General features: G+C 34.8%; 1 protein-coding gene across 1 annotated transcript in view; it reads right to left on the bottom strand.

Moving 5' to 3' along the window:
- The window catches only part of LOC106469577 (protein patched-like), a 61684-nt gene that overhangs the window by 41103 nt on the left and 8179 nt on the right, over positions 1-12402 (bottom strand). Inside the window, exons 4-6 of the mRNA XM_022398150.1 lie at positions 6792-6981; positions 5201-5270; positions 3574-3671 (exon numbers count right to left, since the gene is read on the bottom strand). Coding sequence (XP_022253858.1) covers positions 3574-3671; positions 5201-5270; positions 6792-6981 — 358 coding nt within the window. The remainder of the gene's footprint in view (positions 1-3573; positions 3672-5200; positions 5271-6791; positions 6982-12402) is intronic.

Genomic DNA, 12402 nt, shown 5'->3' with positions numbered 1-12402 from the left:
TACAAGTAGCAGCCGCATGGAGTGTAACTAGCTTGGTTTAGTTTTATTACAAGTAGCAGCCGCATGGAGTGTAACTAGCTTGGTTTAGTTTTATTATAAGTAGCAGCCGTATGGAGTGTAACTAGCTTGGTTTAGTTTTATTATAAGTAGCAGTCGTATGGAGTGTAACTAGCTTGGTTTAGTTTTATTATAAACTTCCGTTCACTGATCTACAAATGAACTATAAAATCAATTTGCAGCTTCCTATTCACGTGCATGGATCTGGCGGTTTAAAGTACAAAGGGCTAAGTGACTTAATGATACAGCACAAATGAAAAGTTAATTTGGAAACAAATTAAACATCATGGTAAAGATAAAGCGAAATTGGTTCTTCATAATAAATAATCGAATTCCAACGATAAAAAGAAAAACATAAACATAATACAAATCTTTAAATTGTTTTACAGTAATCCAGTAAGTTCACTTGAAACCTGCTAAAGAGTATATTATATACTATTAACAAGCGTCTTCATAAACTCAACCACAGACATCATAAAAACGTTCAACGCCATCTAACGTCGGCGCAAGTCAATCAACGATTTGTGTTCTTCAGTCACAGATCAGTTTGTGGAATAAAGTTGAAATATAACTACTGATTTATTATTATTATCTAATCTCTGAAAGCATTAAAAAAAAAATCGGGTACATGTTACCAGGTGGGAAGTTTTCCTAAATGGTTTTCAATAGAGATAAATAAACTTTTGCTCTGAAATCTGCTGAAGCTATAAACCACGGCTCAACCGAAGACGGCTAATCACAGCTCGCATGCACGTCTGCTGGGCGAATTCTGACATTCAACCGACGATGGAGGGGACTACCCCTGTTTCATTCCCCCTGACGGCCCGCAGGCACGGGACCTCCCAGGTAGACACGGGCCAGAACTATGCTGAATACTGGCTCACTGCACTGCTGGTACACCAAATTATACTGGCTCACTGCACTGCTGGTACACCAAATTTGGAAAAGCTGAATCACTTTTCTCTCGTGAATAAAATTCTTTGGCATATGCTTTCTTAGAGAGATTAATACTTATGTATATCTATATTTAACTAAGTACCACTCAGTTAGGTCAGTTTGTGTGCAACTGGTAACTGCAGCGCTTGTACTACTTTGGGTTAGGATAACTAAGTACCATTCAGTTAGATCAGTTTGTGTGCATCTGATAAATGCAGTGTTTGAACTACTTTGGGTTAGGATAACTAAGTACCATTCAGTTAGATTAGTTTGTGTGCATCTGATAACTGCACTGCTTGTACTACTTTGGGTTAGGATAACCAAGTACCATTCAGTTAGATCAGTTTGTGTGCAAATGATAAATGCAGTGTTTGAACTACTTTGGGTTAGGATAACCAAGTACCACTCAGTTAATTTGTGTGCACCTGGTAACAGCAGTGTTTGTACTACTTTGGGTCAGGATAACTAAGTACCACTCAGTTAATTTGTGTGCACCTGATAACAGCAGTGTTTGTACTACTTTGGGTTAGGATAACCTAGTACCACTCAGTTAATTTGTGTGCACCTGGTAACTGCAGTGTTTGTACTACTTTGGGTTAGGATAACCAAGTACCACTCAGTTAGTTTGTGTGCAATTGTTAACCGCAGTGTTTGTACTACTTAGGGTTAGAATAACTAAGTACCACTCAGTTAGTTTTTATGCAACTGGTAACCGCAGTGTTTGTACTACTTTGGGTTTGGATAACTAAGTACCACTCAGTTAATTTGGTAACTGCAGTGTTTGTACTACTTTGGGTTAGGATAACCAAGTACCACTCAGTTAGTTTGTGTGCAATTGTTAACCGCAGTGTTTGTACTACTTAGGGTTAGAATAACTAAGTACCACTCAGTTAGTTTTTATGCAACTGGTAACCGCAGTGTTTGTACTACTTTGGGTTAGGATAACAAAGTACCACTCAGCCTAAGAAACCAAAGTTGTTCAATAACACTTTCGAAGTCACTCCACAATAGAAGCATTTAGAACCAGCTTAATAAATGGAGATTTTTATAAATTAAGTACTCCCCATTTACTTATTAAACGTTTCTACTGCCAGCTAAAAGCTTTAAGCACTAAAAACGTAGGATTTTGGTGAAGTAAATAACCTTACTCCGTGGTGGCAAGTCACATTTTTGTAGAAGCCACGTGTTTTCAGTAACTGACCGTCTTTTAGTCAATCTCAGAAATATTGTCCGTGTAACTGCTAACAGTAAGTGAATAATTTATTATAAGCTCAAAGCTGCACAATGAGTTATTAACGCTGTGATCTGAGCATTCCATTACTTGCATGGGTATTCTGTCGTCTCATTCTAGTTTACAAGAAATTACTATATATATATATAATTATGTTGCTGAGAGAAATAAAAGGCCCAAAGTAAACTTAGGGCAATACAAGCTACTGGTTTTAGTCTGAGAAGTTCGGCTTTCAGCACTCAACCCAAAGGTATCCTTAAACAGGGGTGTTGTAACCTACCACTCCCACAAGTCCATCACCACGACGTTCCAAGCTCCGACCTGAAAGTATACAGTTCCTTGCACAGCTGGGAAATAGGAACAGGCGTGGTTATGGTCGGGACGAAATTCGTTCGTTTTTTTACTGTTTCCTTTATAACTCAATTAGCAAACACTTATTCTGAATTCCCTCCATCTACCCCTCCACCTCATACACACCCACCACAGATGGACTGTCTCACACACTTAACCTGAAATACTGATTTTCATACATGATAGGATGTAGTAGTTTCTTATGGTGTTCACTTGTGTTCAGAATTAGATACTGGCTTGATTATGTATGTATATATATATATATATATATTTGTTTGTTGTTACTCACATAGCTACACAATGAGCTACTCGTGCTCTGTCCACTACGGGTATCGAACCCGACTATCAGCATTATAAGCCCCATACTTACTGGAGTTGTCATTATTTACAAACATATATATAACACATTTACGCATACATTCATCACAGTTGTTATGAAATGCTAAACGTGGCCCTGAGAGATAATTTTAAGGCATTTTGTGCGTATGTCTGCTTATGTTTAAATGATGTTGTTCTCATGAGATAGAAATATAAGCCTTTGAAAGTTTCATCACGTGTCGCTATCCGCCATTAGGTATAAATTATCGGGGATGATTACTTTTTTAACGACTCTGAGCCTCCATAAACACAGACAAAAAAACTTTTCACTGTAAATAACGAAAAAAAGAAAAAATGTTTTAATGATTTTTTCCTAGAGCAGGGAGTGGAGAACCTGAGTCATGGAGAGGGATAAGTGGGAGGAATTGATTTACCACCCTCCAGTTACAACAATTTGTAAAACGTCGTCCTCACATGGTAGGTAGCCTTTGAGCGCTATCCAGTGTATATTTTTCTCTTTTCACACCCCCCCCCCCAAAAAAAAACTTATAACAAATTCACTTCTGATATTTTGTTTATCTTAAAGAATATTACTATTTTCTATCATTGGAAAACATATTAAAATATTTTATATTTATGAAACATAGCTTGACATTTTGTTACTGTTTACAAATACTTACGGGATAACAACGGGAATTTCAGGCCCAACAAGTGTAGATCCCTCCCAGAAACAATCTAGCGGAGTGATAATGGCACATGGAAATAAATTTTCTAAAATCTGCAAAACAAAAAAAAAACAGCAACATACTTTTATCAATACACATAAAGAGAGTAATAGTTCTAAATATGAATTAGGTCACTCGGTAATTTCAAGTTTAAACATAAACTTATATTTTGAGAGATCTTTTGTTTGCGTAGTTTATTTTATTTTCAACGATTTTGTTAGTTAGTTTGTTTGTAATTTAGCACAATGGGCTATCTGTACTCTGCCCACCACGGGTATCGAAACCCGGTTTCTAGTGTTGTAAGTCCGCAGACATACCGCTGTGCCACTGGGGGGGGGCATTTTCTAAAAAAAACTAATATTAAGATGTAAAACATTTTAGAACGGGAATCAGAGGAGTCGCTAGGTGCTTAAAAGATTTGGGGCTCAGGCCCAAAGTTGTGGAAATTTTCGGCGTTTCAGTAGATATCGATCGTGGTTTTCTATTCTGATTTTTCAAGACATCAAGTGTAGATCTAGGGCACGGTCCCCGTATGCTAGCGACGCTTCTAGCGGGAATTGAATACCAGAAAGTGAGCTTTTTCGCTCGAACAAGAATAACAACTGCTGAAGATACCAGTACAAGATTTCCCGAGAACGACGACTTTTCAAACAATTCTGCGTAATATTCTTTTTTTGGGGGGAGGGGAGCAAATAACCAGTAAATAGAAAGAAAATTAACGACTCGATTGTTTATTATTTCTATTTTTTCAACTATCACGTTAATAATTTATTATTTTTTAACCAAATTGTTTTGCTTGCCGTACAGGAGGAACACGCGTACTGTTTATAAGGTAAAGGCGCCAAAATTCAACATAATTTTAAACAATTTGGGTTTTATTATAGAAAAGTTTCGAGAACATGAGTGAAATCACATTTAAAATGACGTTTGAAGTAAAATTTCTACTTACAATGAACGGGAATTTAATTTTTTCTTTTCATTTTATAATAAGTAGAGAGAACAATGTTATAATTTTTTCGGTGGGTTTTGTTTTTAGTTAAGCACAATGGGCTATCTGTGCTCTGCCCACCACGGGTATCGAAACCCAGTTTGTAGCGATGTAAGTATGCAGATATACCACTGTGCCACTTGGGGGCTTGTTTGTAGTTAAGTTGTTTGCTGTGCCCATCACGGGTATCGAAACCCGGTGTTCAGCATTATAAGCCATCATACTTAGCACTGATGGGCTTTTCGGTGGGAGTAGTGTGTTTGTATGTGAATAATGTTAACCGCACTGGGCAGAAATATCGCTTTCAATAACGTACGTACGCAAATGTGAAGGCAGTGTTTTGTTTGATAAAAACTTACACGTAAACTCAAGCACATACATTGAGGTCTTAAGGCAGAAAACTGTACGTGTAAGAGAAAGTAACATATACATGTATCGACATCGTAATAAATGTGTTTAACTTAAGTCTTCTGTTAACGGTGTGTTTAATAACAACCATGTTAGCAGATTGTGATGACGTGTAAGTATCTTGTGTAATAACGAAGAAAGATTATGAAGAAAAAAAAACACATGATAAAAATGGTATCAACTTACTTGTTCTACGTAATGCGCGTCAAACTTAGGAATACTAGGTGAATAACAAAGATCCTTTAGCCTCCACGATCTGAAAGCAAGAAATGAAAGAATATTTTATGAACAAACCGTCACTTGTTCACAACTTTAAGTCTCACGTGCTTTAAAGCACGTACAATCAGTTTTGACGTCAGCTGACGTCACACAACGGAGCATGTTCATTTTTCCCCCCTTTTTTCTTTTTAAAATTAATGCCAACTGAAGTTTGATAAAGAATTACAGCTACACTTTGTAGGAAGGGATACTGTGAGAATTATTTTCTAAGACACATGTGTGTATATATATAATTTTTCTCTTTATTTTAGTGTACACACCATAAAGTCTACATTCACTCTGATTTCTTTATTTACGCACCTTGTGCTACTGTATATTAAAAATAAAATATTTCTGGCACAATGAAAGCTAAGCTATTATTTGTTTCAGCTGACTAGTTTCGGTAACACAGTTACCATCATCAGGTGTAGTGACTACAGTGTTAGCTTAGCCAGCACCAATAAAGAGTTTAAACTACATTGTGACAAAAAAACGTCAATTTTGTTTTTATTATTAACATAATATCCATGTTCAATCTGTTGGAGTGTTTTGTTATTATACGGTCAGGGGAAAAGGGGACGGCAAAATATAATTTCGTAAGCAAGAAATCTTGCGGATTTAGCCAAGGTTTTTAAACCTCAACGACAAGGAGATAAAAGTGTTTTAAATTGAACAAAACGGGATCATTTGTTACCTAACTATGAAACGTTTGCATGAATCATCAAGAGTTGGTTGTTAATAAAAAATATATATATCGAATTATTTATCCTCCACCAATAGAAACAGATAACAACTAATATATTCAATACAGTGATGTGTTTATCCTACACCAATGGAAACAGATAACAACTAATATATTCAATACAATGATTAATTTATCCTCCACCAATAGAAACAGATAACAACTAATATATTCAATACAATGATGTGTTTATCCTACACCAATGGAAACAGATAACAACTAATATATTCAATACAATGATGAATTTATCCTACACCAATGGAAACAGATAACAACTAATATATTCAATACAATGATGAATTTATCCTGCACCAATGGAAACAGATAACAACTAATATATTCAATACAATGATGAATTTATCCTGCACCAATGGAAACAGATAACAAATAATATATTAAATACAATGATGTATTTATCGTGCACCAATGGAAACAGATAACAACCAATATATTCAATACAATGATGTATTTATCCTGCACCAATGGAAACAGATAACAACTAATATATTCAATACAGTGATGTATTTATCCTACACCAATGGAAACAGATAACAACTAATATATTCAATACAATGATATATTTATTTTGCACCAATGGAAACATAATTACAATAGCCGTGTGGTAACACGAACAATTTTAAAACTGTTTTGTTTTGCTTCTGAAGCAACTCTAACAAATGAATCAAGATATAACAACCACATTTAACCTTTTATTAAACATTTTATTATTATTCAAGAAGCAGGTAATCCACTAAGATCGGTTTAAGATACACTTACACGCCAAACATCTCGACAGTGACTTGAGTGGCTGCGCGCACTGCGTACAAGTGCAGCATAAGAGCATCGACGTGAAGAACGTTAGCTCCTTGCTCCTTAGGAGTCTGGATGATTAGTTGATGAGTGCTTCCAGAACCTTCTCCTAAGGTACTTCTGATATACCTCAACTCCTTTTCCAGACGCCCTCCCTCTGGAGAAAATGAAAATTTACGTTAATTACACGACGAGAAAATAATGGTTAACGTGAATGTCAAAATGTTGGCTAAGCACTCTCCCCCTTACAAATTCTTTGGTATTGTGCCACGATTAATTAAAGAAAGTTATTATTTATAAAACCTTGGGCTCAAATTCTTCTTCTTCCTTTTTTTTTAAATTGAATAGTTTTCCCGATTTACAGATTAATTATTTATGCTGTGTATCTTATAAACGTAGATTACTGATGCTATATACAAAATATTACTAAAGAAAATTCTCTTGATAACTGGATACATATATAATTTGTATTGGCCAATCCATGCAAATAAAATGTGACGTCACCGAGACAAGGTTAAAGGAATAAATACTCTTTCGACGATTAAAGTTTAAAAATGTTGGATAAATTGTGCAACCATGCTTCTTTTGTACTTTTTCTGTGCTAAAACTTCGTTCTAGTTAGGGCTAGTAATTTCACCGAAAGGAGGCCAAAGTGAGTGATCACCTGTTTTAACCAGTGTGTTGTCTGTCTGTCAGTCAGTCAGAATACACTAAAATGACGTCACATAAGGGATATGCTTAACGTTGCAATTTGTACTGTCGTGACGTCAGTAAAACGTACGCATGCCATGAATCACAAGAAGAATTATGCACTCTGAATTATGACACATAAACTTCAAAAGCAAACAATAAAAATATTTGTTACTCTTAATTTTGGTCTTATTTACTCTTGAAACAGAACACTTTCGGTGACCCTATGGAAGTATATCTATTATTTTACAAAACACACGTAACAACGTTAGAGTGAACGACTTCGATGTTTGATTAATATCATAGCTTAAGAGAATGGCCCAGTACTGCCACCTGCACCAATGGGGAATGAAAACAGATAACAATTAATACAGCCAATGAATAAATGCAAATCGGGGATGAAGTGTTTTGTAATTTTGTAAAAACCTATACAATTTGAATCTATAAATCAGGTATAATAAAAAAAACAAATGTTTTAATTAGCAGTGGAATATTGAAAATTTCACAAACAAAATACAATCTTAAAAGGTGGGAAAAGTATTATTAATCGAAGGCATTACGAGAAATGCTCTGGAAGTCTCCTATGTAGTTTTATAGTTCTTCTAAGCATATGCGTAACTTTCACGTGGACGTACAACCCCACCCCCACACCCCGAATTTTTCAAAGAAATATTAAGTTTTTATGATAGAATAACATCATGCATATCCTAGCTACAGCAACTGCCCTCCGCCACGAAACCAAAGTTACGCCACTTTTGAGGCCACTGACTATTTCATGAGATTTAATGCTGGAAAATGGGATATGTGGGTCCTCAAAAAAAAAAAATTATTTTGCTCAACCATTTATACCGGGAATCGAGTATAAAACTTTTCTGTATCAGTTTTAGTTTCAACTTTCATCTGTTGAAACGACTTAATAGAAAAAAGCAAACAAAAACTTTCTAATAAATGAGAATGTTGACGTCTTTGCAATGTTTATTTTTTGTATGTCCAGTTGCAATATCTAAGGTCTCAGCACAAAACACACACAAAAAAAGACTGTTTGTTTGGAATTAGGCACAAAGTTATGCAATGATTTATGTGTACTCTGTCCACCACGGGTATCGAAACCCGGTTTCTAGCCTTGTAAATCCGCAGACATGCCGCTGTGCTACTGTGGGGGGGGGGTAATAAAAAACAAATAAAAAAGTGAATACGCGGAGATATTCAAGCCTAAATGAGCGCCATCTATTTTTCTGACTTAAATAATTCTTATCTCAGTTTCATTCCATATTTTTCTATTCCTTAAGTTACTTTTCTCAATCGCACCCTAAAAATTTGAGCTACGTGTTCTTAAACTTGTCATAAAATTATGATTATTTACGTCGTCAATTTTTATAACCCAGAAACTTGAATAGCATAAAAATGAATACCATTAAAGGATGATCGTGACATTAGTGGCCGTAAACGGGCCAAGTACCTATAACATAATAACAGTTTTATGTATATATAAATCTTCAACAAATTTCCACAAGGAGAAAATTACCGAGAAAATAGAAAGTCTGATCGTTTCCTAACTGCGTCATAAAGAAAAAAACAACATACATACACACACACACATGCAAAAACAAATCAAATAAAAAAAACGCGATGTTTTAATGAGGACAACGTATTACAAAAAACGCGATGTTTTAATGAAGACAACGTATAACAAAAGGAGCTCGTGAACACGGTTCTAAAATGATTAAATGGCCAATACAAGCACTAAAAAAATCATAAAATCCTACAACTTATAAGTAGCTCTTAAATCAATTCTGTTAACCAAATCTATTAACTATAAAAATCGCTTATTTAATGTTTAGAAACTCAACAAGAAAAAGTAAAAAAAAATTAAAACTACTATATTATAATTAGTGAGAGGAAAGTCGTTATAAACCGTTTCAGAACTAACTACCTGATACAGTAACTCTAGCGGTTAATTTTGAAGCAATAGACTAGAGGGTAGGCAGCAACACCACCTACCGCCAACTTGTGGGCTACTCTAATCGAAAAGATGGATTTAATTGTCACACTCATCAGGCACCCACAGCCCCAAAGTGTAGGGCGCGATTTTTTTTTAGCGGTAACGGAACCCGCAGTGTTTATTAAATATATTAAAAATGAACTATTGTTTTATAAAATTATGGGGATATATACAAAAATGGGGCTTAAGTTTTTTTTTTTTTCTTTTTTAGAATGCCGGGTTTAGAAGAATAAAAGGCGTTTTTTTCGCAAATATTGAAGGTTAAACTTAGATACAAATCTTAGTGCATAAGAAAATAAATATCAAGAATAAAAAACAAAGTAACACCATTCTCGTTCTTTGAGTTTTACTTCAAACTGTACAAATGGAAGATTAACAAAGATCCAATGGATCTGGAACTTCCACACTTTAATTATTAAGTGACTATTTAAAAGTTTTGTATATTGTTAGCGCCAAAAAAAACCAGTACATACGTTTCTGTAGAATGTGGACGGGGGGGGGGGGGGCTTTGTTATGTATTCCTCTGATTGACTTATCTGTTTTAAATACCATTCTTTTCTTTACCTGTAGAATGCAGTAAGACATATTAACTCTGTAATTGCTAATCTGTCTATCTATTACATGAACCAGTAACAAGTAAAAAGTTAATAACGACGCACGTGTTTCAGTGAGTTTAAGTAATGTACATAATAGACTAAATTACCTATAAAAACACCATTCACAGCAAGCTATAGATATATTCTCGACTATACTTTTTTCATTGTTATTATCTCAGAAATATATATATTCGACATTACGACTTACAAAATATAATCAATTTCATCAATCATACACAAGAGAACACGATAAACCCCGTCAAATTTAGGAAATTAATACTGCTCTCAGCATTTGATTTATTAATTTCGCGCCATTCCTAAGTTCATCATTCTAATTATAACTGCAACAAACGGAATCATTACATAGCTATGCTGCAGGCGTTGTAGCAATTACTTCTAAAAGTAATATATACAGACTATTAATATAACACGTGACTAGAAGTTTTTTAAAGCTAGAACTATACCGACAAGCCGATTCTTATCTATTAATCAGGTGCTGATAGGATGGCACCGTCAGTAAAGTTGGGCAGGTTATGTTATGATGAATAAAAGGTAAGTTGTAAAAAAAACTGTCGCGCCTTAAATTTACAAGCTACATTCCAGCTAGAAAAATAAACAATAAGCCATTATAACTATACACATATTACTGAAAGGTTAAAGAAAGGAATTTTCAACACAGCTTAAATTTTCCCCAAGTTATGGCACCAAGTAAATGTTCATGTCGAACATCGTTTCTTTGTTAGACTGTCTGTAACAGATGCTCAAGTAGTTTCAGTTCCTAGCCTGAAATCACAAATTGGTTCTGTTTGGCGGTTGATTTGGTCATTCTGATGTTTCCAGAATCTTGATGCATTTTACGTGTTAGAATACAAATGCAATTTAACGACGCTGCTGTCCTCTGGGTTTTTTAATGTTTTTTCTTCTTCTTATTATTATGGTGCTAATTGTGTCTCGAAAAATATTTACTATTCATTTCGAAACTATGATTCTTAAAAGTTGTTACTTTAGCTAAATACAAACTGCAATATTAAACAATTCCCGTCAACGTAATACTCCACTCACTCAGAGTTCGTGTGCAGTTTGTTTATTTTTATTACATGATCGGATTAAATAATTTATTTCTCGAAATACACCACAGATACATTATATGGGGTTAGTTCAAACAATAAAATAGTTATGGAACGCATTATCTCAGTAGTAAGCAGGCCCAGTTAGATTATTCTGGTTTCTAGAGGCTATTATTCCAAAACCTGATACTAACAACCATTATTCTATGTTTAATTAAGCTTTTATTCCCCCTAGTGGCAAGCACGCGCAACAATAGATATTTCGCGTCTTAGACCTATCAACGGTGAGCATGTGTTAGTATTCTTGAGGCAGGCACTGATCGCCCCAGACCTCGAATTGTATCTTTATCTCTGCTTATAAAGCTGTGACTGCATTTATTCGCCAGTCAAATTGCACTGCACCACCAATCTGTTCGTTCCCTTTTACCACGTTGTTTACTGAAAAAAAAAGGGACATTAAGTATTAAAAAAAGATTGGGGAGAGGGGAAGGTGAAACGTTGTGGGTGGTATAGTTAATTACACGTTTCAGCGTTCCAGAACTAAGTCATAACAGCATGTTTGTTGTGATATTGTAGTCAGTCTGCCAAACAGAGGTCGTACATCTTTTTTCTTCTGTTTTTTGTGTGGATGGTCTGTCTTATCTCACATATTTTCATCCAAACCACATACAACATAAAATGCCCATATTAGTGATTCTTTTGGGACTATACTACATAGTTTCAACCAAAAGAAAGGTTGAGAATTGCCGGATGAATGGCTTCTTTTCGACAGGTATATTGCAGATGGCGCTGCAATTAATTTCGTGTTGAAACAACCAAGACTTTTGGATGGTAAGTTAGTAACTGAACTCAAACAAAAGTTTGTTTATGTCACAGTGTTCAGAGAGGAAACTACCAACGAAGCTGGAGAAATAATTGATTAATGTTTTCACTTATTTAATAAAATCATTGTTTGTCAAAGACAAAATATAAAAAACTGACACAAGAACGAATATGTATCCTATAAATGGATGTCCAATTTGCCAACAATTAAAAAAAAAGTCAATGATTATTTACCAAAAATCTCTTAGGGTAAAAAATATTGTAATGACGTAATTTTGAAAAAAAGATTGTTAATAAACACTAAATAAACTACCAGTTTTTTTCTTACTGTTCTACAGAATATCCATAATATCCATTCTACTTCAATACTCAAACTATCTACAATATCCATTCTACTTCAA

This window comes from Limulus polyphemus, unplaced genomic scaffold (assembly GCF_000517525.1).
Source record: "Limulus polyphemus unplaced genomic scaffold, Limulus_polyphemus-2.1.2 Scaffold3554, whole genome shotgun sequence".
In the NCBI taxonomy this organism is placed as follows: domain Eukaryota; kingdom Metazoa; phylum Arthropoda; class Merostomata; order Xiphosura; family Limulidae; genus Limulus; species Limulus polyphemus.
This window is presented reverse-complemented; position numbering and strand designations above follow the sequence as displayed.